General features: G+C 53.1%; 1 protein-coding gene and 2 long non-coding RNA genes across 5 annotated transcripts; 2 read left to right on the top strand and 1 right to left on the bottom strand.

Moving 5' to 3' along the window:
- Positions 1–4: 4 nt before the first annotated feature.
- HNF1A (HNF1 homeobox A) lies at positions 5–19,852 on the bottom strand. Of its 2 annotated transcripts, none has more exons than XM_042962588.1 (10): positions 19,524–19,852; positions 12,392–12,591; positions 7,016–7,202; positions 6,324–6,565; positions 5,336–5,487; positions 4,994–5,195; positions 3,884–4,075; positions 2,642–2,763; positions 2,409–2,574; positions 5–187 (listed from the first exon to the last, which is right to left on the bottom strand). In XM_042962588.1, the coding sequence occupies exons 1-10, from the start codon at positions 19,850–19,852 to the stop codon at positions 60–62; spliced, it is 1,920 nt and encodes a 639-aa protein (XP_042818522.1). In that variant the 3' UTR covers positions 5–59. The 2 variants fall into 2 exon arrangements, with proteins under 2 accessions (XP_042818522.1, XP_042818523.1); XM_042962589.1 differs by having other exon boundaries at positions 2,409–2,553.
- LOC107180663 lies at positions 12,399–22,491 on the top strand. 2 transcript variants are annotated; one of them, XR_006210037.1, is made up of 3 exons: positions 12,399–12,551; positions 17,936–18,066; positions 22,454–22,491. It is a non-coding gene; the product is annotated as an uncharacterized LOC107180663 (long non-coding RNA). The 2 variants fall into 2 exon arrangements; XR_001511420.2 differs by lacking the exon at positions 12,399–12,551 and adding an exon at positions 14,092–14,314.
- A 911-nt stretch (positions 22,492–23,402) lies between these two features.
- Positions 23,403–25,224, top strand: LOC107180664. The gene is made up of 3 exons (XR_001511421.2): positions 23,403–23,484; positions 23,645–23,816; positions 24,499–25,224. It is a non-coding gene; the product is annotated as an uncharacterized LOC107180664 (long non-coding RNA).
- Positions 25,225–26,227: the final 1,003 nt, after the last annotated feature.

Below are 26,227 nucleotides of genomic sequence, written 5' to 3'. Positions count from 1 at the left end.
CCCAAGTACGCCAGGCGCGCTCCAGGCAGGGCCCGGCCCCTGGGGGGCGGTTGCCGTGGTTACTGGGAAGATGAAGCCATCTGTGTGGAAATGAAGGTCTCGATGACACTGTGGTTGGATGGCAGCAGGTGGCTGTGGCCGTCGTTGGAGTCGGAGCTCTGGTACAACACCAGGCTGCTGGAGGACACTGCAGGGGCAAGTGAGACAGCTGGCTGTCTGCCAAGCCCTTCCCAACCCCACCTCGCCCACCCATCCCTGGGGGCACTTGGGACAGGTCACACGGGGCCTCGCCACCTCCTGAATTACAGCAGATCACCAGCCCCCCAAAGCCACGCCTCTACCCTTGTGTCTTATTAACCCCCAGCCAGGCTCCGGGGCCACCCAGGGGGTGGCCACCTCAGGACGTTTTAGTAGGAACGTCGGAGAAGCCCTGGTGGGGCGGTGTGGTTACTTTCAGGCTTCGGCGTTGCTAGGCTGCGGCCCAGTCATGAAACCAAACACTGAAGTGTTGCAGTGGGGGTGTTGAGTTGACTTCAAGTAAAGGAGATTTCTCTGGCTGACACGGGTGGGTCTCATCTAATCAGTCAAAGGCCTTAAGAGCAAAAGCTGAGGCTTCCTAGAGAAGAAGGAATCCTACCTCAAGATTTCAGGATCACATCCTGCCTTTGCTGCCAGACTGGTCGGCCCCACAGGCGTGTGAGCCAGTTCCTTGAATATATATCTATACCGTTGACCCTTAAACAGTGCGAGGGTCAGGGGCGCTGACCCCCTGCGTAGTCACAAATCTGCAGGTAACTTTTGACTCCCCCAAAACTTAGCTACTAATAGCTGCTGTCGCCCAATAATATAAACAAGTCAATTGACACATATGTTGTATGTTAGAGGTATTAGGCACTGTATTCTTACAAAAGGTAAACTAGAGGGAGAAAAGTATCATGAATGTCATAGGAAGGGGAGCCTGGGTGGCTCAGTCGGTTAAGTATCCGACTCTTGATTTCAGCTCAGGTCACGATCTTGTGGTTCGTGAGTTCAAGCCACGTGTCGGGCTCTGCGCACACAGCTGGGAACCTGCTTGGGATTCTCTCCCTCTTCTTCTCTCGTAACCCGTCTCTCTCTCTCTCTCTCTCTCTTTCCCTGTCTCTCTCCCTCCTTTCTCTCTCTCTCTCTCTCTCTCTCTCCCCCGTCCCTCTCTCAAAAATAAATAAATATTAAAAAAAGAAGAACATCCTAAGGAAAAGAAAATACATTTACAGTCCTGAGTCCTGTGCTGTGTTGGAAAAAATCCACGTGGGCGCGCCTGGGTAGCTCAGTCGGTTAAGCTTCCAACTTTTGCTCAGGTCACGATCTCACAATTTGTGAGTTCAAGCCCCACATCGGGCTTTCTGCTGTCTGCGAGGAGCCTACTTTGGATCCTCTGTCCCCCAATCTCTGCCCCAATCCCCTCGTTCTCTCTCTCTCCCTCTCTCTCTCTCTCTCTCTCAAAATAAATCAACTTAAAAAAAAAGTAACTTAAAAAAACAATGAAATAAATCCACATGTAAGTGGACCCGTGCAGTTCAAACACCATGTTGTTCAGGGATCTACTGTATTCGTGTTGGTTCTGTGTCTTACGAGAACCCTGACTGATTCCGACAGCTAAGAGAATGGGCTTTGAGTTTGGACCTGGGTTCAAGTCCTGGCCCTGCCACCTGCTAGTAGCTGTCGGAGGCAAGACCAAGTCCCTCGCCTCCTTGGCGTCTGCTTTCCCATTTGTAAAACGGGATGTAAAAAATGATGATGCATGCCCCGTGGGTAGAGCAGGGAGCCCTCAGTTCCTGTCGCTGCAGCCACCAGGGCTGGACGGAGAAACCTGAGGCTCACGGGATGAAGTGGCTGCCCGAGTCCCGCACTTAGGAGTGGCCACCCCCGGCCCCAGAGCCCAGCAGCCTGACTCCCCGGTGCCCGCCCTTCATCGACATCGTAGATTGCGGGCTCGGGGCACCGGGGGATGGAAATGAATGGGTCAAGTGCGATATAGCTGACCTAGAGAGCCCGCACGCTGTTGTTGCTGCGTGGGAACACGGGTCTCCGATTCTCCAGGAAAAGCCAGAAATCACGATTTCTTTGTGAAAGCTCATCTTTAAACGTGGACAACGAACTCCATGCTAAACCCTGAGCCACCCAACACGCCTGCGAGCCACCTCTGGCCCAAAGCAAGGCCAGATCAGATCGCTCCTCACCGTCACCCTCCCCTGTCTCTCGCAATTAATCTTTTCCTCGTCCTAGTCAGTGAGATATTCCTGTAAGACAGGCCCACTTCCCTGTGGTTTCACGCCCCTCTTGGCTCCCGTCGGGGGAGCACAGGGCACCCTCCCGTTTGCCGCACACACCTTCCTCCCCGCCTGAGGGAGCAGGGAAAGGCGGCTCACCGGTGGGGCTGGCGCTGAGCCGGTGGGTGGGCTGCAGGGGCTGGATGCCGGCGGGGTCCTGGCTGGGGATGTGGATGGTGGTGGTCTGAGATGCCGGCGTATGCAGCCCGGATTCACTGGAGGCCTCCGTGTCTGAGGCGAAGACCTGGGGGAACAGAGCGGCCTCCTGAGCCCCCCATGGGTGTGCTGTGGGGTGGGGCCCGAGCGAGGGGCCAGGCAGGCCTGGGCCTTACCTGCTTGGTGGGCGTGAGGCTGGCCAGAGCACTCAGGTTGGTGGTGTCGGTGATGAGCATGGTCTGCGGAAGCAGGCCCGTGTGGGTGTACTGGGCCACCTCAGGCTTGTGGCTGTAGAGGGCTGGCCGGGAGGGAGGAGAGAGGGGGGTCAAGACCAGACACCCTGGGCCAGGCTGGGCCCCTCCCAAGAGGGCCTCAAAGCTGGGCGCTGTGGGGGAGGTGAGGCACGGGGCCTGGTAAGTGGCCCGATGGAGCGGTGGTTGGGGACTCAGGACAGATATCCCAAGCTGGGAGCTCCAGATAGAGGGGTTAGACCCTCTCCCCAACTACAGGACCCTGCTCGGGCTGGCTCCATGGGGGGAAGGCTGGGGGAGGACAGGAGCCCACACCCACCGCCTGAGGACGACAGGTGTGACCGGCAGTGGGAGGCACAGGTGCTACTGTGCTAAGTACGGGCCACGGAGGGAAAGGCTGGCAGCTCCCGTTAGGGGGTTGAGCGGGACAGAGGGCCGTGTAGCTCCGCCTCCAGGACACCTCTCCAAAATGTCACCCAAAGTTTCACCTACAGCCCGGCCCCACAAGAACGCACACGGACACCAGCAGAAAAGCACACAAGCACACATTCTCACATCGACGCAGATGAAACCATACACGCACATAAATACGTGCACTGAACCAAATCCACACAGATACACAGGTGCACAGTCCCTCAGGCCCGGTTCCGAACTCCAAAAAGGTCTGAAAAACCCACGGATTTTCATAAGGTCGGCACTAGAGCGCTTTTGGTGGCAAACTCCCACCCGAGCCCGATGTGAGGTTGTGCCCCGTCTCTATTAACCTCCTTCGTGGCCTTCCACCTCCTGCTGCAGACATCCCAGGGCTTTGACGACGAGATACCGCCCGAGCCCTGCTGGGAGTGTGATAAAACATACGGCGGATCCACCATATGTGAAGTCTGAGAAGTAGCGAATTCTGAAATACACGTGGCCCCGTGGGTTGCAGAGAAAGGACGTGTGGTGTCCTCTCACGTGGGTGTGCCCCTGCAAACACCCGTGAACGCCCACGTGCCTTTCCACGCACAGAAACACCATGCACATTTACACACTGAATCATATTCTGGCCTGCAGACCTCCTCATCACAGAAGCGCTCACACACACACACCACAACAGCTGCTAAGCCACCCTATACCTCCACCCGCGCCCCCCGTGCTCGTGGACAGCGTGGGGCTAGGGGTACTCACCGTGGGGGCTCTGCAGCTGGGCCATGGTGGCCATGAAGGGACTCTGGGCCACGTGGCTCTGCATGGGGGGCATGAGTGGCTGCTGGTAGGAAGGGTGCAGTGGCTGGGAGAACTGGACTGGCTGCAGGGTGGTCAGGCTGCTGCCCATGCTGTTGATGACCGGCACGCTCTGTGCCTGAGTGGAGGCCAGGCCTGGAGCGGGAGGAACGGGAGTCAGCCAGGCTTCCTACCCCCTTCACTGCCTCCCCTGGCCCCGCACCGACCCCTGGGGGCACTGTCCCTCCCTCCCAGAGCCAAAGGGTGGGGGAAGGGAAGAGGCGACCAGGAAACACCTTTGCCCTAGGAGCTGTCACTAACTTACTTGATCTAGGCAAGGCGCTCCCCCTCTCTGAGCCTTTAATTCATTATAGGGGCAGGGGCTTTGTCCAACTAGGTTGGTTCCACAGCAGTGCAAAGGCCCTACAGCTTAGCTCTGTTCCCCTCTCCCGGCAGCTGTCTCTCTGTCTTCTATATTGAGCCTCTGCATCCTGGTTCCTACAAATAAAGTCTTTCTGGGCTTAAAAAAAAACAGGGGCGCCGGGTGGCTCAGTTGGTTAAGTGTCCGACTTCAGCTCAGGTCACGATCTCACGGTTCCTAAGTTTGAGCCCTACATCAGGCTCTGTGCTATCAGCACAGAGCCCGCTTTGGATCCTCTGCCTCCCTCTCTCTGCGCCTCCCTTGCTCTCTCTCTCTCTCTCTCTCTCTCTCTCTCAAAAATAAATAAGACATCTTAAAAAAAAACACACGCAACCCAAAACCTACAAAACTTTGATCCCCCTTTCCCCGCTTACTTTTCCCATAGACATTTTGCCTTCCAAGACACTGTGTGACGTCTGCATTATGTTTGCTGTCTGCCTCCCCACCGGAGTCATTGAGATTTCAGTCTGTTTGGTTCACCTGTGTATCACTGATGTAGCATAGTACCTGGCACAGCGCAGGCTCTGAATAAGTATGTGAATGAATGAATGAATGAATGAATGAGTCCCAGTGGCTCTTCCAGGTTCTGGATCCTGTGGCAGCCCCACGAACCCTCCCACCCGGGTGCCCCCCCACCATGCCCACCTACTTACCAATGACCAGGGTGGAGGCACCTGTGTTGGTGAAGGTGGGCCCCAGGGAGGCAGGCTCACCGGGCCCAATGGCCATGACCCCAGGAAGTGAGGCCATGATGAGATTCTGGGGCTGTTGGTTGAGGCCTGGGGATGTCTGCTCCAAGCTGTGCAGAGCTGTCAGGGTGCTGACAGGGGGGAGAGGGCCTCCGGTTGCTGAGACCTTGGAGGGGAAACCAAGCTGAGTGAGGGTAGAGCCCCACACTCTCTCCCTGGGGATGACTCTAGAATCTCCCGGCCAAGGGAGGATGGAAGATGGGGTTGGAAGGCGCTCCTCCACCCGGGGGGTATGAGGACACTCACCAGCTTGGCTTCGGTGCTCAGCAGGCTGTGACTGGGCTCCAGGCCCGTGGGGGACACTTGGTGTAGGGGTGCAGACACCGTCACCAAGGGACCACCGCTGCTTGAGGGCACTTCTGCCCCCTCGCTGGTTGTCGGCTGTCCATAGCGCACGCCTGGAGTGGGAGCAGCGTCCAGCCTCAGCACCTCACTTCCCTGCCCTCCTTGGCCCTCATCACCCCAAACCGCACTGGCGTGCTTAGGCCACTTGCCCCGTGTTTCTGTGTGCCAGCGGCAAACTTCACCTGAACATCCTCCCGCCAGCTCCTGGGCTGGCTGCCTCCAACTCCTTGAAGGCAAGACCTGAGTTTTATTAGCCCCATGGCCCCCACTGCCTCGCACTACATGTGATAGGCAGTAGGTGTGCAGTGAAAGGCATTTGAATCAACATGAGCTGATGCTGATGAAATTGCAGTGAGCCGAGTTGAATAGAAGGAACTGGAATTAGCTCAATGAAATGGAATCCAGCTGAATTGAGCCTGAAATGAACTGAGCTAGATTGAGCGCGTGGAGTTGAACTGAATCGGATCAAAGAGAATTGGATTGAATTGAACTGAGCTGTACAGAATTAATTTCATTTCCTCCAATTATATTTAATTAGACGGAGTGTAATTTAAAGGAAGTAAATTGGACCATATGGAGTTGAACAGAATTGAATTGAAGTGAATTGAATTGAACTGAATTCAATTGATCTTGAATGAATGAACTGAATGCAAGTAACCCAAGTCAGGTTAGGCTGGACTGGAGAATGGAGGGGCGTGGTCAGTGGGATGGACAGGAGAGGACTGGATAGAGACTGTAATGAGTGGAGTGGAGTGATAAGGATCCAAGCTGAAGTGCTGAGCGGTTTGGGTGGCTACCGCCACTGAGGTGGTGCTCCCCAGCTCCCCAGCCGACACTCGTGTCCCCTCTACCCTCTACATTTCAACCCCCCTGCCCACATATCACTCACCGTGGACTTTACTGGGGGAGAGGGCGGGCGGGGGCAATCCCGGGGAGCCGTGGGCTGGCAGCGCAGGGCCCGGGCCTGGCCCCGGTGGCGGCCCGCTGTATGTGTCCATGGCCAGCTTGTGCCGAAAAGCTTCTTCCTTGCGCCGATTGGCAAACCAATTGTAGACGCGCACCTCCGTGACGAGGTTGGAGCCCAGCCCCTGTGCCTGCGATGGTGACACCCCCCTCTGGATGCACTCCGCCCTGCAGAAATGGCCACTCATGAGCCTCCAGGCCAGGCTCAGAGGAACCCTCTCCTGGGGCTGGAGGTGGCGAAGAGAGTTCTGAGCGGTAGGGTTCTACCTTAGTGTTTAAAACTGGCAGATCTGGGTTCTAATCCCAGTTCTGCTGTGTGGCCTTGAGCAAGTGACTTAGCCTCTCTTAGTCTCTCCATTTATAAAGTGAGCAAAATAGCCATGAGGCTAGATGAGGGTGAATGAGATGAGCAGCCACGCAAGGGTTGCTCGGGTGGGTGGGGAGTGGGTGCTAGGAGTGGAGCTAGTGTGCAGACACTGAGCGGAAGTTGAGTGCCCCAGGGCCAGCAGGAGGAGCTCTCAAGGACTGGCGAGCCTCCCTCAGAACCCAGAGCCACCCTCTCCCAACCTTGCCCCAGCCCAGACCAAACCAGCCCCGCTAACCCAGCAGCCATTCTACCTATTGCACTCCTCCACCAGTGCCTCTCGCTCCTCCTTGCTGGGGTTCTTCTGCCTCTCGTAGGCCTGGAACAGGATCTGCTGGGAGGCTGGGCCCCACTTGAAACGGTTCCTCCGCCCCTTCTTGGTCGGCAACTCATCCCCTGTGGGCTCTTCAATCAGCCCACCCTGCCCTGCGTGGGTGAACTCTGTAGGCACAGAGAGCCATCAGCAGGGCCCTGGCCACTCCCGCCTTCCCGCTCCTGACCACGCTCCCGGTTCTTTCTCATTCCCAGGGTGCTGAGCCAAATGAGTTTACAGCTAGAACTTAGAAATCATCTAACCCGGGGACGCCCAGGTGGCTCAGTCGCTTAAGCATCCCACTTCAGCTCAGGTCACGATCTCGCGGTTCATGGGTTCGAGCCCCACGTCGGGCTCTGTGCTGACAGCTCAGAGCCTGGAGCCTGCTTTGGATTCTGTGTCTCCTTCTCTCTCTGTCCCCCCTGCTCATGCTCTGTCTCTTTCAGTCTCTCAAAAATAAACATTAAAAAAAATTTTTTTAGGGGTGCCTGGGTGGCTCAGTCATTTAGATGTCTAACTTCAGCTTAGGTCATGATCTCATGGTTTGTGGGTTAGAGCCCCGCGTCGGGCTCTGTGCTGACAAGCTCGGAGCCTGGAGCCTGCTTTGGATTCTGTGTCTCCCTCTTTCTCTGCCCCTCCCCCACTCGTGCTCTCTCTTTCTCTCTCTCTCTCTCTCTCTCTCTCAAAAATAAATAAACATTAGAAAAAAATGTTTTTAGAAATCATCTAATCCAGTGATGACAGTCACACAGCACACATACCACCATTGTCTTAACCTGTGTCCAAGGCAGACATTACTAATCAACCCCTGCACCCAAATGTCCATCCACTGATGAATGGATGAAGAACATGTGGTTTATACATACAATGGAATACTACTTGGCAATGAGAAAGAATGAAGTCCTGCCATTTGCAACAACATGGATGGAACTGTAGCATGTTATGCTAAGTGAAATAAGTCAGTCGGAGAAAGACAGATACCATGTTTTCACTCACATGTGGAACTTGAGAAACTTAACAGAAGACCGTGGGGGAAGGGAAGGGGAAAAATAGTTTCAAACCAAGAGGCAGGGAGGCAACCTCATAAGGGACTCTTAAATACAGAGAAAAAACTGAGGATTGATGGGGCAGGGAGAGAGGAGAAAATGGGTATGGGCATTGAGGGGGCACTTGTTGGGATGAGCACTGGGTGTCGTATGTAAACAATCATGGGAGGCTACCCCCGAAACCAAGAGCACACTGTATACACTGTATGTTAGCCAACTTGACAATAAAACACATTAAAAAACCCATAAAAAATAAATCTTAAATTTCCTAAGAAAAAAATTTTTAAAAAAAACCTGCACAGTTTTCTACTGAGCCAAGACATAAGCTCGCAATCTTTCCCAATACAGGGCTCCAGGTAAGCATTGGCATTTGTTCAGATCTAACTAACACATTTGCTATCTCATTTTACAGATGAAGAAGCTGAGGCTCAGAGAGGCTAAATATCTTTCCAGGGATGCACAGTAGAACAGAAACTTGAACCACATTTCTTGAGTAGGTTCAGAGCTATTTCAAACTTTTCAGACCTGTAAAGCACACTTAAAATGCAAGTGTTGGCCAAGAGAGGAGAGACCCAGCCAGCCCTTGTCAGCTGGTTCTACATTAATAGAAACTGTTGGATTATCCCTGAGCAAGCCTCCAAGAGAATAGAACAGATAAATGTCAAGCCATTTTTATGAGAGGGGAGGCAGGAAGATTGAGTCGGGGATAGCGCAGGAGTGCCTTCATCATCTGAGTTTCAAGAGGCAGAAGCCAGCACCAGTGCTCTGGGGACAGGTGGGATCAGACCCACCTAGAAGCCACCAGAAGCCCGCTTGACTCAGATTCCAACTGACTTCGCTGGCCATCTCTCCTGGCAGCGGGCTGGACCAAGATCTGGAGTACCAGACATGACTTGACCCAGAAAACTAAGATATTTCAGCTTTAAAAAAACCTATTCTGTCGGGGCGCCTGGGTAGCTCAATCTGTTAAACATCTGATTTCATTTCAGCTCATGATCTAGCAGTTCATGAGTTCGAGCCCCACGTTGGGCTCTGTGTTGACAGCTCAGAGCCTAGAGCCTGCTTCTGATTCTGTGTCTGCTCTCTCTCTGCCCCTCCCCTGCTCACACTGTGTCTCTCTCTCAAAATAAATAAACATTAAAAACTATCCTGGCAAGTCCATCAAAAACAAGGAAAATCTGAGAAACCGTCACAAGCCAGAGAAACCTAAGGCAACATGGCAACTATATACAGCGTCTCCACAACCGGATACAATCCTGGACCAGAAAAGGGACATTAATGTTAGGGAAAAACCGAAGAAATCTGAATAATGAAGTATGGACTTAATAATCCTGTGTCAGTGTTGGTTTGTTAATCACGACAAATGTCCCATACTAGGGGTGGCTGGGTGGCTCGGTCGGTTGAGCAGTTAAACGTCAACTCTTGATTGAGGCTCAGGTCATGATCTCATGGTTCGTGGTTTGGAGCCCCCGCATCAGGCTCTGCGCTGACAGTGCTGAGCCTGCTTGAGATTCTCTCTTCCTCTCTCTCTCTCTCTCTCTCTCTCTGCCCCTCCCCAGCTTGTGTTCTCTATAAATAGATAGATAGATAGATAGATAGATAGATAGATAGATAGATAGATAAATCTTTTAAAAAAAAGTCCCATACTAGTGTTAATAATAGGGAAAGCTGGGTCTGGGGTAAATTGGAAGTTTTTCTACCATCTGCCCAGAAGTTCTGAAAATCAACACTTATTCTAAAATTAAGAGTCTATTATGTGTTATTTCAGTTTTATCTGCTAAGGAGGCGTAAATTAAAGCCATGCTAATTTTCTAAAAGCACTTGGTGCCTTCAAAGTACATCATCTACAGTCCCAGCCCCTTGAGACCCAAGAGTATGCTCCTGGCAGATACACGTGGTGGAGACACTCACCGGCCCCTCGGGCATCAGGAGGTGTTGCTATTTCTGCACGAATAAGCAATCAGTGATCATCTTTGTAAGAAAATATTAATGCTTTCCCATAGTGCTTGCTCGGTAAATGTTAGTTCACTTAATGTTTTAATCAGCCTGTTGATAATGCCAATATCATAGTTTTTCGCAGCTTTTAAAAGTTGTTTTTTTAAGGGCACCTGGGTGGCTCAGTCGGTGAAGCGTCTAACTCTCGATTTCAGCTCAGGTCATGATCTCACAGTTTGTGAATCAAGCCCCGCATCGGGCTCTGTGCTGACAGTTCAGAGCCTGCTTGGGGTTCTCTGTCTCCCTTTCTCTCTGCCTCTCCCCCGCTCACATTCTCTCTCCCTCTCTCTCTCTCTCTCTCTCTCATATGTAAACAGGGGCGCCTGGGTGGCTCAGTCGGTTGGGCGAGCAACTTCACTCAGGTCATGATCTCACAAATTGTGAGTTCGAGCCCCATGTCAGGTTCTGTGCTGACAGCTCAGAGCCTGGAGCCTGCTTCTGCTTCTGTGTCTCCCTCTCTCTCTGCCCCTCCCCTGCTCATGTTCTGTCTCTCTCCTTCAAAAATAAATAAACATTAAAAAATTTTTTAAATAAATAAACATTCTAAAAAATTTCCAGCTTGTATAAGTAAATAAACAGCAAATCGATATGTGAAATTTAGGACTTTAACGTTTTAATAAACGTTTAGGAAGCATGGCGAGGAAAGTTTATTTTTTTAATTACCAAACATGCAGATTGTCGCTATGTCTTCATAAGGAACTACGGGAGTATCTATCAAAAATTTTCAAGTACCTACACTCTGACCTAGAATTTCATTTCTAGAAATTATTCTATAGACACTCTTGTGTAAGCACAAATAGATACAAAAAAGGATGTTCTTTGAAGCAATTGGTTCTAACAGCACACTGGAAAAACCCTAATAAAAGTCCTTTGGTAGGGAGCCAATTAAACAAATAACGGTACATCCAAATAACAGAATAGCTGGCAGCAAAGCAGAGGAGGGGCATCTGGGTGGCTCAGTCAGCTAAGCATCTGACTCTTGATTTCAGCTCAGGTCATGATCTCACGGTTTGCGGGTTCGAGCCCCTCACTGGGTACTGTGCTGACAGCACAGAGTCTGCTTGGGATTCTTTCTCTCACCCTCTCTGTCTCTGTCCCTCCCCCACCCATGTGCACTTAAAATTAAAAAATCTCGCTTAAAATTAAAAAGAAAAAAGCAGAGGAAAATACATATATATTGCTAGTATATGCATTAAATATCTCTGGAAGTATACATCAAACTGAGGGTGTCCTTTAGGAGAAAAACACCTAATTTTTATTGTAAACTCTATTTTCTCCTATTTTTTTAATTAAAAAAAATTTTTAATGTTTATTTCTGAGAGAGAGACAGAGCGTGAGTTGGGGGGGGGGGGCGGAGAGAGGGAGACACAGAGTCAGAAGCAGGCTCCAAGCTCTGAGCTGTCAGCACAGAGCCCGAAGCGGGGCTCGAACCCACAGACTGAGATCCATGACCGGTGCTGAAGTCGGCCTCTTAACCGACTGAGCCACCCGGGTGCCCCCTCCTATTTTTTTTAAATTAAGTATGTATTGCCTTTTTAAAAAAACTTGGATAAATCATAAAAGAAACGGTTTTTTTTTTAATGTCTACACATAGGCTCAGTAGTCTGAAAGTGCACTTGGGATTTTGTGGGGTGTGAGGTCTGAGTAAGGAAACCCACAATTCTCTGAAGGGAGCGTGGCCACACCTCCTGGAGTTTGCAGTGGAGGATTCCCTGAGCCTACACCTTGCCTCTGAGCCTTTACTCAGGCTGCTCCTTTGGCCCAAACACCATTCCCTGCCGCCTCCATGGGCCAAAATTCCGTTCTGACTTTAAGACCTAGTCTGAAAAGTCCTGCCTCTGGTGTGGTCCCTCCTGATGCCCCTGCCTCCCCGCTGACAATAGATTACTCTCTGGTCCTCTGCCAGCTCAACATTTTGAAATACTTCACGCAGTCCTACTCTGCCCTGGGCCTGGCACGCGGTGAATGCTCCATAAACACTAGCCGTTACTGTCGTTTTTATCACATTATAATACATGTCTCGCTGTATCATGCTGATCTTTTCTGCTTCCCATCTACACAGGACACTTAGAAGGCAAGGACTCCATTCACCCATCCGCGGATGCCCAGGACCAACCTACTCCCCTCCCCCAGAGTGCCTTGCGCGGAACAGGTACTAAGCGCCCATTGACTCGCATGGACTTCCGCTCAGACGGCCCATCCCCGTCGTGCGGTGGAGGAGCTTCCGGCCCCCACCCCAGAGCTGCCAGGGAGGACGGGCTGTGGTCTTTACTTACGCTGGGCCACCTCTCGCTGCTTGCGGACGTACCAGGTGTACAGGGCCGCTCGCTTCTGTGTCTTCATGGGGGTGCCCTTGTTGAGGTGCTGGGACAGGTGCGACTGGTTGAGGCCGGTGGTGTCGACTACCTCCCTCTGTGGGATGTTGTGCTGCTGCAGGTAGGACTTGACCATCTTGGCCACGCGCCACGGGTCCTCCCTAGGAGGAGGGGCCAGGACAGAGCCTGCTGGGCGTGGGGGTGCAGGCAGGGTCGGGGGTCCCGTCAGCCCTGAGAATGGGGGTTGGGGGTGAAGGCAGGCGTGGAGCCTGGGACCTACACTTAGACTCAGGGACAGCAAGGGAGGGGCACTCGTGCCAGGACACAGGAACGCAGACACACGAACATGGGAACAGAGACTTATAGACACACACGTGTGGACACGGGCCTCAAACAGTGCCACACAGACGTGGGCACAGTTAAAAGTTTAGAAACATGAATGCACAGACATATGGACTGACATGAAGACATGAACTGACTCCCACCAGAAGCTATACAAGCCACTTGGGGGAGATCCTCACCTTTGTGCCTCCTTTGAAGACCCCCCCCCCCACCTCATCCTGCCTCAAAATGTTGTTTGTGGCTGTGTCTTATCCACTGTGAGAGACCGTAAACACTTGGAGGGGCAGGAACTCTCTGGTTCTCAGCACCCAGAATAGGCCTGCATGCCCATGGTGAATGCATGAATGAATGAATGGATGGGTGAGTGGGTGGATGGATGGGATGGTGGATGGGTGGATGAATGAATGGATGGGAGGGTAGGTGGGTAGAGGGACGGAGAAATGGGTGAGTGGATGGATGGATGGATGGATGGATGGATGAGTGGAGGATGGATGGATGGATGATAAATATATGATAGATAGTGACTGGATGGTTGGATGAATGGATAGGAAGGTAGATGGATAGGTAGATAGGGGAATATGTAGATGGGTGGACAGGTAGATGGCTGGGTAAATGGGATGGTGAATGGTGGATGGATGGATGGATGGGTAGTTTGATGAATGGATAGGAGGAGAGATGGGTAAGTGAATAGGGGTGTGAGCAGATGGATGGATGGATGGATGAGGGAGACCTACTTGGCGGGGGGTGGTTCTGAAAACAAGGAGAGAAAAGCAATTCTCTCATTTTACGGTCAGGGTCACTGATGCTAAGAGTGCTGGCATAACATCTTTTGGCCAAGGTCACAGGGACAGCCCAGCAGAGTCCCATCCCATATGAAGGGGTTCAGTTCTAAGTCAACCTATCAGGTACAAATCACATAGGGTCGAAACACCCCCTGAAAATCTGTACTAACCCCTAGGCTGTGGCCTGGCCGGTTTCCCAGAGCACAGGGGCAGACAGGTCCAGGTGAAAAGGTTGCCAGCTGGTGTGCAGAGGCCCCATACAAAAGTGTGTGTGTGTGTGTGTGTGTGTGTGTGTGTGTGTGTGCACCTGAATCCCACTCTGTGGGCTGAGACTCTCTCACTGGAGAGACAGCCATCCACGATTCATGTTCTTATCCCCCGCTCACTGTGGAGAATGGGGAGCTCTGACTGCCTGTACTACACAGATGCCCTCTCTCCCTCTCCTGTTCTGTCTCAACCCTCCTCTCTTTGCCTTGTCACACAACAGTGCTGACACAGGAGAGCAAGGGCGGGGGGCGGGGTTTGAACCCAGCTCTGTGTGGCTCCAGAGCCTGAGGCTCTCGCCTCCTCAGCTGAGCCGTTGGCTTCTAGAATTTGAGCCTCCCGGTATTCGCACGTGGGACAAATAGCAGGTGTGGGGGGCAGTTCCTCGCCATGTCTGGCACAGCAAAATACGGGAAACCACTACCTCCAGCAGATGCGGCCGTAAAAACCCAGTGAGAAAGCTCTCCCTGCGCCCTGATGGAACAGAGCCCCTCTGGTAGGTCTGCTGTGCGATTTGTGTAAAATGTGAAATGGCGTGACAGATTTCCACATATTTGCTTGTGTTTGCATGAGATACCGGAAGAACACAGAAGACACTTTTGACACCAGTGGTCTTGAGATAGAAATGGAGTGCCGGGGACAGGGGGAGAGGACGGTGTCCTCTGTTGCTTTTCCGCACTTTAAAAATAATGTAATATATCGTTGTACAATATGTTATACATGCATGTATAACACTTAAAACTAAATTGTAAAAGAACAAAAAGCAAATAAACCCCCCAGCACTTTGAGGCCCACCTCATACTGCCCTCTCCCCTTCCCTCCTTCCCAAAGAACCAGCCTGGCCTTGCCCCCTTGATGATGCCCTTCTCAGGTGTGATAGGCACAGAGCCTTTCAGCAGCTTGGGTCCCGTGACTTTCTCCTTTTTATCAGCAGTCCCCGTACGCGTAGGGAGGGAAGGGAGGCCGGGGCCATTCGATTTAAGTTGGCCGGCAGTCGGTACGGCAAAGTCCCAGTTGTACAAGAATGACCGACGTGAGAATTCGTGTTTCGTACTTGCCGTGAACCAGGCACTGCGCTAAAGGCCGGTCATTTACATTTTACCACGTAACCCTGGGAACCAGGTGCTACTTATGTGCCCATTTCACAGGTGGGAAAACAGAACCTCGGAAAGGGAGTGCTTGTGCAAAGCGACCTAGCTGGGACTCCAGAATATTTCTCTTTTTTCCAGACACCTCCCCCCACCCCAACCAGAGCTCTCCTGGAGCTTTTCCTCCTCCCTGCATTTAGGATCCTCCTTGTCAACCCTTCCCCGGCTCCCTGGATGCCAGTCAGAGCCAGGAGGGAAACGAGGTACAAAGTCCGGTGTTGTGCTTCGAGGCAAACATGTTTATCTGATTCTGGAGCCAGGCTGCCTGTTGGCCTCCCTCCTCCCCCCCGCTGTAGGCATCACCCTCCTGAGCAACCCTCCCTCCCTCCCTTCTCTCTTCTCAGGAGAGAATGAGCTAAGTCTTTCTCTCAGGGGGGGCCTCCCTGGCTCACACTAAAGATTTACTATCTGTCACTGTCCATTTGATTCACCGTGTCTCTCTCTGTATCTGTCTTAGCTTCTCCCTGCCTCTCTCTCTTTCTCTCTGTCTCTCCTGTCTGTGTCTCTGTTGTTTGCTCTGTCTCTTGCTCACATCAGTCTCAGAGGACCCGACCCTTTTCAGGGCAGTTCTCCCAACCCAGCACGAAGAGGCCACATCTCCAGATATCTCCTGCTCTTATTCTAATGGGTTTAAGGGTCAAGCCAACCCGGGCTCACATCCCACCGCGGCGTCCTAGCACGATGTGCGCGTGCCCCACGCCTCATCTGTACCATGGCAGGAAGCCCACGTCTGCCTCCCAGTGCCCTTGGGACAAATGAGTGAGTTTCAAACAGGAGTGAACCGCGTAGAGCGGGGCCTGGCACGTGATGCTCAGTAAGTACAATTTGTCACCATCATCATCATCATCATCGTCATCATGATGATGTGGCCCTGGGACCCCCAGCCCCAGAGCAGAGGGCAGAGGACCCAGGAGAGGTGAAGATCCGCGCACGTCTCCTCCTCCCACCTGCTACACATTATGGGCTCAATCAGAGGTTCAAGACTTTGGGCCTTTGGCTCGCTGGCCCCGGGGGTTTCAGAGGGTCCAAGGCTGTGGAGCTTGGAGACCAGCTGGAAGCAGAGCTGAGTTCTCAGTGCGTGTGGCTGGTGGAGGGGGGAGTGTTCCCATCTCAGGTTGAATCTCAGCTCTGCCACTCGCTATCCAGGTGGCCTTAGGAAATGGCTTAACCTCAGTGTGCCTCAATTTCCCCAGCTGTGATACTGGGTTAATAGTATTTCATAGGTTGCCAGGAGGAGAAAATGAGTTCCACGATTTGTAAGCCACCGTGACCTCTAGAGCCCTGCATGGAAGTGAGTGGACGGGAGGTTGAGAGCAAGAAGAACTCGGGAGGATAAAAAGGAAATAAGCTTATCAAGGAAGGGCATACAACCTCAAGGGTGCTGTGCAGAGCACAGGGATTAGGAGGACCTGGGGTCCCAGTCCCAGCCTTAGTACTTTGTAAATTACCTTGGGCAAGTCGTTTTGCCACTCTGAGCCTTAAGTTTGCTCATCTGTAAAATGGGACTATTACTCATAGTAACCGTTTACGGCCCCGTGGGTAAGTGTTATTGTCATCTCTGCCTTGCGGACGAAACTAGGGCTCAGAGGCATGAAATCACCTGCCCAGGTTAGGGTGGGGTTGATTTGGGATTTGAACCCACGCAGGTTGGCCTCAGTCAGAGATGTCAGACTGTCCCACCCTAACCACTGTCTTCCTGGGTCTCAATGCCCTGGTGCTGCCTGATGGAGAGGATCAGAGACCCTCAGGTTGTGGTTTGAGCTGCTCAGGAACAGGGAGGAGCCAGGAGGAGACCCGGGAAGGAGCCCTGGGTACAGGTTCCTCCCTTGACCTTAACAGATGTCCCCAGGGCTTCAGGGAACCCTAGCCACCCATTCATTCTTGCTCTGTGTTAGCCACTGGGCTAGATATCAGGGTGGTAAACCAGGCCACACAGAAGCTTTGAAAAGTTTCTATTTTCATGACAGGAGATAGAGAACACACAAAAATAGATCATCATAAATGAAGTTAAGGGACAAAGGCTAGTAACAGAAGGTGGTGGAAGACAGCATGATTGTAGTGGGTCCTGCCTTTAGATAGGGAGTCAAGGAGGGCCTCCCTGAGGAGGTGACATTTGAACAAAAGGAGAAGAGGGAATCGGTCATGGGAAGATCTAGAAAGAAGTGTCCGCAGAAGGAACTGTACATGCAAAGGCCCTGAGGTAGGAATCAGCACATTCAACATAACTGGAGGAAAGGGAGGGAGGGAGAGAAGGTCCCTCAAGAAGAGGTCAGGGAACCAGGACAGAGAATTTGAATTTTATTCATTGGCCAGCTAGGGAAACTGAGGCAGGAGAAGAGACTTGCCCAAGGTCACACGGTGAACTAAGGGTGGAAGTCTGAGGGAAGAGCTCAGGTTCCCGATCACCACTTGCTCACCTAGGACCCACCCTGCCTCTTTCCACACACTGTCTTCTCCAAAGACATGGCTTCCCCTGGAAACCTGGCCTGTGCACCATCCCTTCCAGCCTCAACCTCCCCCACCCCCACTGTCCAGGCCTTCCTCACGGGTGCCCACCCCACTCCCTCCTGTGCCCTGAGGGTAGAGGCCCCACTTTTTCCCCTCGGGGTGTTTTCAGATCCCTTTTGTTACCTGAACAATAAGTAACCCAGGTAGTTAGTTATAAACTCCGCAGGAACAAGGAGCTGGTTGATAATTTATAGCAACATCTCAAATTTAAATGGAAAGTAAATAGCATGCTGTTAGCATTAAAGAAAACCCAATCGGGGCAGGCGGGGAAGCACTCCAGCCTCCTCTCAGCTTGGGGCATCTCGCTCTCTCCCCAGCCCCTTCTCCCAGCTGGGTGTGAGCCCCTCTGCCCTCCTGGCTCCTCTGCTATCCTGTGCTTCTCCAGGCCTCTGCATCTCACCCCCGCCCCCCCCCCCCCATGCCCTCTCTCTTCCTCAGTGGCTCTTCTCTCTCTCTCACAGCTTCCAGGATCTCTGCTGGTCCCAGGGAGCACTTTGACCTCTGCTCCCCCCTCAAGTGCTGTGGATCGAGCCTCCCCCCCACCCACCATTCCACTAAAGGGGCTGCTGATCAACAGGCCCCACCCAGCCAGGTAAGAAAGGCCCTTGGCACCTCCTGCCCCCACTCCCACCCCAAAGCCCCCAGTCCCATCTGGGGCCCCGAGCAGGTCTGGCCCAGCCCCACCCTGTCCCGGTGGCCCTCGACCTGGGTCTGGCAATGCCTGACTCTTTGCCCCTCCCCTGCAGCTCAGCAGGGCCCTTTGCCCTCTTCTTCCTGCCAAGTCAGGGGGCCCAAGCTGCTCCCTGCCCCCTGCCCAGGCCCTCACAAGGCCAGGCAGACCCTGAGGGCTCCCCCACCCCAAGCTGGGATCAGGACCTTGGACAGAAAAAGAGATGGTCCCCTAGAGAGCGTCTTTGGGACTCTCCCTCTGGCTGCCTCGTCCTGGCAATTGAAAGCACCAAACAGAGTGGCTGTGGAGTCTCAGCTGGGTGGCCTTAGTCAAGCTACCTTCCCTCTCTGGGCCTCGGTTTCCTTATCTGTGAAGCAGAGTTATGCCTAGCTTCCTTCCAGGGTTCATCTCAACATTATCTGAACATCTGCGTGTAAAACTGCAGCACAGTGCCTGGCTGTTAGGATTAGAGCGTAGGAGCCTTTGGGGAGGCAGTCCCTGTAGCCCCTGGGCCCCCTCCCCCCACCCCTGCTTGGTGGGAGGTTGGTTGGCCCAGGTCTCCCCAGGCCATCTTTACAAGTTAATGATCACAGGCCTTATCAGAGCCTTTTACCGTTTATAAATTTATAAAACAAAAGAGAAATAATAAAGCTCGTGGGTAATTAGTAACCAGGTCAGCACTGCTGAGGAGAGGGGAGGCATCGGGCTCAGACCCACCCAGTTCTCTGGGAGATGGGGAGCCAGCCAGTGGATGGGGGTACACAGGGAGACCTCTAATGGTGCCTGCTGGTGAGTTGTGGGGGCCTAACTAACACTGTGCAGGAAAGGGGAACCAGGTCCTGCTCCGAGGTTCCATCTCGCTCAGGTAAGACCTGGGCTTTCCTGACTTAATGCTTGAGTCCCTGGGTGGCTAAGGGAGCCTCTAACCTCGGCACCCCCTCTCGCTAACTGTGCTTCCTGACCCTGGAGCCTGCGATCTGAGTGCGTAGCAGGAAGTTAGGGTTTGGGAAGTAGAAATGGCCCTGGTGGCTAAAAATTCCCACCACCCTCTGGTTCTCCAGGCACTTGAATTATGGGCTTTCCTGCTTTCCACCCCCCCCCCCCCCCCCCGGCTCAGAGCTCCCCTGGAGCATGCCCTTCCTTCTCAAGCACTGGGTGGAAAGCCCTGGCTCACGGGAACTGGGGACCTTGCCGAGGGCCAGCTCAGGGGCTGGGAGGCTCCAGCCTCTGAGCAAGGACGCCCTGAGCTCTCGGGGGCCCTGTCCCCCTTCCTCACAGCCAGGCTAAGAGCCATAGCTCCCAGACGAAGGGCTAGTTGAGAGCCGAGGGTGGGCCTCCCTGGGCTCTTTGAACGCCGGGGACGGGCAAGGGGTCCTTACTGCAGCAGGGTCTCCACCACGGCCTTCTGGTGGGCCGCCTCCTCGGGGCTGAGGTTCTCCAGCTCTTTGAGGATGGGCGGCGTGAAGTCTTCCCCATCGTCGTCCGTCTCGTCCTCGGAGCCCCTTGCCTCCCCCAGCCCATTGGGCAGCTCGGCCAGCTCCGCCCGACCGCCACCGCCGCGGGACTCCCCCTTGTCCGGGGGGCCATCTCCGGCCAGCAGGTAGGGCCCCGGCTCCCCCAAGGCCTGGATCAGCGCCTCTTTGCTCAGGCCTGACTCGAGCAGGGCCGCCAGAAGCTCCGTCTGCAGCTGGCTCAGTTTAGACACCATGGCTCCACCACCACCACCGGGCCACGCGGCCTGGGGCCACCACACCGGCCGCCTCCCCCACCGAGTGGGCTGTCTACTGGCTGGCCGATCGGCAGGCAGTCACGAACCAGGCTCTTTGCGCCTACTGCCCCCCCAAACCCCACTAACCAAGCCCTGTGGGCACCCCCAACCCCCAACTCTGGCCCCAGCGGCCAGTGAATCAGGGCCCCTGCCCGCTCTGTTTACATTGGAGCTGGGGAAATTCTCCAAGGTTCATATTTATCCGTGTGCTTAGCGAAGGGACTGAACTTTGGACTTCAGCCCTGCAAAGTGCAGGCCTCACGGCAGCGCAGAGGGACGGGGGAGCCGAGGCCTTCAACGGGAATGGGCAGCGGGGAGGGTGGGGGAGGCCGTGGCAGGGGGCAGGGCAGCTGGGACGGAAGGGGCTGGGGGCCACCGAGGCCTTCTGGCGAACAGCTTCGGTCCCGCCCCGAGGACTTTGTAGGGGGTTCAGGCCGAGACAAGAGAGGGAAAAATAGCGGGTTTCCCTTGGGAACTGAAGCAGCAAGGGGTTCTAGGCAGGCGGGCCGGCTCTCCTGAAGGTCAAGGCTAGGTCACATCCGTTTTGAGACCCACCTGTGCAGGCCCAACACCAGGCCCCCTGTGTATATTGCCTCATTGTATCCCCCTAATCGTTGTCAGTAGGTACAGGGATCATCCCCATTTTACAGACGAGGAAACCAAGGCACCGAGAGGTTAAACAACTTGCCCAAAGTCACACAGCTAGCAAGGGACAGGACTTGCAAGGTGGGAGCAAGGGGAGGCCAGTCAGGCACTTGACTCAAGTATAAATTTTAAGGGGTCTTCAAAAACTCCAGTAATCATATGTAAAAATATTCGGTGTACTAAAGTACATAAAAATATGCAATGTATTAAAAATCAAAAGTAATGCAGGCCCCAAAGAATTCAAAACGTGTCCACACAAAAACTTGCCTGTGAATGTTCATAGTTCATGGTCCACAATAACCAAAAAGGGGAAGAAACATAAACATCGATTGATGGACAAATGGACAGGTAAAATGTGGTGTATCCATGCGATGGTATATTATTCGGCCATAAAAAGGAGTGAGTGACATGCTGAGACTTGAAGGTATTACGCTAAATGAAAAAAGCCGGTCACAAGAGGTCGCATAGGATTCCACTGATCGGAAACGTCCAGCACAGGCAAATCCATGCCCGCGGAAAGTAGATTAGTGGTTGCCAGGGGTTGGGGATGGGGGCCTGGGTAGGGGAGGGGGGGGATGGGGGGGGAGAGTGACTGCTTAATGGGTGCCGGGGTTTCTTGGGGGATGATGAAAATGTTCTAAAATTGATTAGGCAGTGTCACACAACGGTGAAAATACTAAAAACCACGGAATGGAGCACGTTTTTTATTTATTTTTGAGACAGAGAGAGACAGAGCATGAACGGGGGAGGGGCAGAGAGAGAGGGAGACACAGAATCGGAAACAGGCTCCAGGCTCCGAGCCATCAGCCCAGAGCCTGACGCGGGGCTCGAACTCACGGACCGTGAGATCGTGACCTGGCTGAAGTCGGACGCTCAACCGACTGTGCCACCCAGGCGCCCCGCACTTTATTTTTTAAGTGTTTTAAATTTATTCATTTAAGTAATCTCTACACCCAACGTGGGGCTCGAGCTCACAACTCGGAGATCAAGAGTCACTCGCTCTACCAAGTGAGCCAGCCAGGTGCCCCTGAATTGAGCCCTGGTTTGTTTGGTTTTTTTAAGTTTATTTATTTATTTTGAGAGACAGAGAGAGAGAGAGAAAGAGAGAGCGCAGGAGAGGGGCAGAGAGAGGGAGAGAGAGAATTCCAAGCAGGCTCCGCACTGTCAGCGCAGAGCCCAACGCAGGGCTCGAACTCGCAAACAGGCAAGATTCGTGACCTGACCGAAATCAGGAGTCCGAGGCTTAACTGACTTAGCCACTCGGCCTCCCCTAAAATATCACAATCTTAAATAAAGACGGGCTGCAGTCCTCACTGGCCTCCCCCTAATCCCAGCCCTGGGCAAGAACTCGTCCCTCACACATCACACCACCCCCAGCCTCTTCCCAGTTCAGGTCAAGATCCTTGACAAAATTCCTGCAGTTTGTCCCCCTGGGGTGGCCCCAAGCTCCCAGAAAAAGGGGTGCACGCCATTTCCTGGAATGAGCAGGGTGGTGCATCTTTCAGGGCTCTGCAGAACTAGGATCATGCTTGGGGGCAGAGGAGGGGAGGACAAGTCATTGGCCAGAAAACCCTCCTGCGGGCCAGGCCAGGCCAGCACAGAGGAACGGGAGCTGGTTGACCGCTGAAACAGAGCTCTCTGTCCGCGGGAATTCACCTTCTCTGTCCGTCATCTGCCCCCTTGCCTGGGGCTCCTGTCCCCCTTGCCCTGAACTATGTCTTCATCTTTCCAGTCATCTTTTAACACCCTTCGTAACCGTGGCTACTGAGTCCTGGAAATGTGGCTAATGCCTCTGGTGGAAATGATACTATTTTGGATATATTGGGTGAGATTTCAATTTTTTTTAAACACAATTTAAATATTTTTTTTATTTCTTTTTCTTAATTTTTCTTTTAGTTTATTTTTGAGAGACAGAGAGCATGAGCAGGGGAGGGACAGCGAGAGAGGGAGACAGAATCCGGAGCAGGCTCCAGGCTCAGAGCTGTCAGCACAGAACCCGACGCAGGGGCTCGAACCCATGAACCATGAGATTGTGATCTGAGCGGGAGTCGGACGCTTACCCGACTGAGCCACCCAGGCGCCCCTAAACATTTTTTTAATTAAACATTAGAAAAATGAATTTCACCTGTTTTTTTTTTTTTTACGTTTGTAATGGTACTTCTGGAAAAATTTTGATTTCATACATGGTTCACGCTATATTTCTATTGGACGGAGCTGCTCTATAATTGACTTACCCATTCTGTTTGTTATTAATGGTCGTCTCACTCTGCTAGGAGGTACGCACCCTGAGGGCAAAGCGTTTTTTGCCTGGCTTGTGCCCTGCTGTATTCCCAGTGCTTAGAATGTACATACACACGGTAGATGCTCAATAAATATTTGTTGAGAGTGAATCGCTAGCTAAATTTCACTGCGCAAGGACCATGCATACTTAGCTCTGCGCTAAGCAGAGGCTTTAATAATGCATTCAATTCTTAGAACAACTCCGCCTAGTAGGTGCTGCTGTTCCCGTCTGCAGGGGGGGAACGGGCTCAGAGGGGTTAAGTGACTGGTTCAGAGTCCCCCAGAGCCAACAGCCCGCCTGCGCAGGATGAGGCTGGCAGTTGCCCCTTGGGAAAGTGGGACCCCGCCTTTCCTCCAAGGCTTCTCCTCAGATGCAGGTTGTTCTGGGGAGCGGGCAGCTCGCTGCGGGGGCGGGGCCGGACTCTCAAGTCCAAGCTGAAGGGCAGGATGCTGTGTGCTGCCCCTTCATGGTCTCATGGTTTTCCTGGCCGCTATCCCCTGCCGGGAGGCCACCTGCAGCTCCCCGTGGCGACCTTTCACCCAGGAGGGACCGGGAGGGCGGGGCCTGGATTCTTCGAACCACTTTTGAATTCTAACTGCTGTGTGCTGCGCAGCCTGGCGGCTGAGCCTGGGACTCTGAACTGAAGGTGGGTTGGGGGGGGGGGGGGGGGGGGATGGGGTGGCAGAGCCTCCAGGGAGCTTCCGGTCCCAGTACCCACAGAGGCTGCTGTCCTGGGTCCCCTGAGTAGGGCTCCCTGGTGTGAAAAAGAAGGGAAACGGCACGAACCTGACCCTGCTTTTCCACAGGGACGAAGGAACAACGAGCAGAAAGGGCTGCCCTTCCCCACAATCGGGAGATAAAGCTAAATTGAGGAGCTGTTCGCCTTCTAGAGAATGACACAGGACCTACTTTGTCACTGACCGCACTCCGACTCCCACCCCTGGCTGGCCTCGGGCCACCTTAGCCTTTCTAGACGAGGTATGGGTCTCCTAGGGTTGCTTAAGATGACTTTTCGTAAAGCGCGCAATGCAGAGATCCCAAACTTTCTTGGTTTGAGGCACCCCCGGGGTCTCAGAAATTTTTTCAGGGCTCCTCCTACTCCCACCCGTGCGAAACAAAACAAAACAATAAAACCAAAATCAAACCTAGCCGTTACGTTTAGTAAGTATTAGGTCAAAGCGACCCTATTTAAAAAAATTTGTTTAATGTTTATTTATTGTGGAGAGAGAGAGGCAGAGCACAAGCAGGGGAGGGGCAGAGAAAGAGGGAGACACCGAATCTGAAGCGGCTCCAGGCTCTGAGCTGTCAGCACAGAGCCTGATGTGGGGCTCGAACCCACCAACCATGAGATCATGACCTGAGCCCAAGTAGGACGCCTGACTGACCGAGCCACCCAGGCGCCCCTAAGGTCAAAACAACTCTTAAATCTGCATGTTCTAACAACTTAGTAGCCACTTGCAAAATACACAAAAGCTGAAAGAAAGAGTAATATTTTAGTTCCTTCCTGAATAATCCTAAGTACACCCTAATGGAATGAGAGCTTGTTGGACTCTCAACAACTCAACCCTTGGAATTAGATTGGTCATTACCATCCTAATTTCCTGCTCCACAGTAATTTTCGCATTATACTTGTTTTTTATCGAAACTGCCATCAACCCAGCTCTACCGAGTTGCAACATGATCCGAAGGAATGAAGCTCCGACATTGAAAATGCGAACTACCTAGAGCTAGCAGTTTTCAAGGTGTCCGGCAGGTGTCGCTGTGGACCTCTCAAAAAGCCTCTGAAAGGGTCTGCGGTCCCCTGGGGCACCTGCGCGCAGGCTGAGACCTGCCCACCTAATAACCGAGCGACGTGGACGCGGTAGGTACTCAGTACACTCAGCTCAGTAGCTGTGAGCTTTATCGCCATTCTGCCCCACTCGGCGAGCAGCGATTTGCAAGGCCAAAGTTCAGGGAAGGCATAAGGCTTCCCCCTTGGCCATCAGAGACAGCACAAGAGGGGTGCCCTTTCAGCCAATCTCCGCGCTCTCTTGGAAATCAGTTACCACCCCCATCTCAGGGTCCCCCTCTATTCAGACTCAGACTCTTCTTCCTCCCAGCCCCTCTACCCTTTAGCCCTTATTGAACAGTGGCTGGCGTATGCAATGTTCGTCCACTTTCTCCTTTAACACCTCAACAGCCTCAGGAGGTAGGGACGTCTATCCCATTTTACAGCTGAGGAAACCAGGGCTCTAGGAAGATATGTAACCTGTCCAGCTGGTGCATAGCAGAGCCAGGATTTGAATCCAAGTCCCCCGGATGCCAGAGCCCAAGCTCTAACCACTATTCCATGCTACCTTTTTTTTTCTTTTGAGAGAGAGAGAGAAAAAGAGAGCATGTGCACTCACGAGAGCATGAGCCGGGGGAGGAGCAGAGAGAGAGGGGGACAGAAGATCCAAAGCAGGCTCCATGCTGGCAGCAGTGAGCCCAATGAGGGGCTCGAACTCACGAACCCTGAGATCATGACCTGAGCCGAAGTCAGACACTCAACCGACCGAGCCACCCAGGTGCCCCGCTGCCTCTTTTTTTTTGAGGCAGTTTGCTCTCACCAAACCCCTGTTACTGTTACTTTGGTGGTGGTTCTGGGCGATTCTGCCTCTCGGCCTTGACACTTTCGAGCTGGTTTTGCAGATGAAGAGACTAAGGTGCCAAGGAATAAAACAGTGGTCAAGAGCACGGACTCCACTCGTGGCTGCCTGGGTTTGAGCCTGGCTCTGCCACTTACCAGCTGTGTGACCTTGGGCCACTTGCTTAACATCTCTGTGCCTCGGTTTCCTCTTCGCTGACGTGGAGGTGAAAATACCATCTGCCCTGTGAGTTAGCAGGAAGATTAATGAGATAATACACAGGAGGCACTGTGACGGGCACGTTGTAAGCACACCCCCCACCGAAAGAGTGTTGTCACATGGTTTTGAACACGAGTGCCCCCCTCCCCTTGGCCAGGCTTTCTCTTCTTTTGCAGTTCTTCCCATAAGAGGCCCTGTCACCCATCCCCTTTGACTGCTAAGCCCTGATTCTGGCATTCAAGGCCGTCCTTACCTCAACTCCAGCCACACTATCGGCCACTTCCGGAGCACATCTGCAACTCTCACATCTACGCTCTTGCACAAGCTGTTTCCTCTACCTGGACACCCCCACCTGTTAACCTGTCCTGAAGATCCTCCTTCTGACCCCCTCCTATTGCCATTAGCAACAGAAGCCTTCACTAGCCAGCCTTCCCTACCTCCCTGGAGCAGGGCCAGGATACCCCGGACTGAGGGTTAGAAATACAGGTTCCTGACTGCACATTCAAAGGGTTTGATTTTTAGTAGATCCGGAGTGTGGCCCAAATAGGTAAGCCCTTAAACAAA

Source organism: Panthera tigris, chromosome D3 (assembly GCF_018350195.1).
Source record: "Panthera tigris isolate Pti1 chromosome D3, P.tigris_Pti1_mat1.1, whole genome shotgun sequence".
Lineage (NCBI taxonomy): Eukaryota > Metazoa > Chordata > Mammalia > Carnivora > Felidae > Panthera > Panthera tigris.
This window is presented reverse-complemented; position numbering and strand designations above follow the sequence as displayed.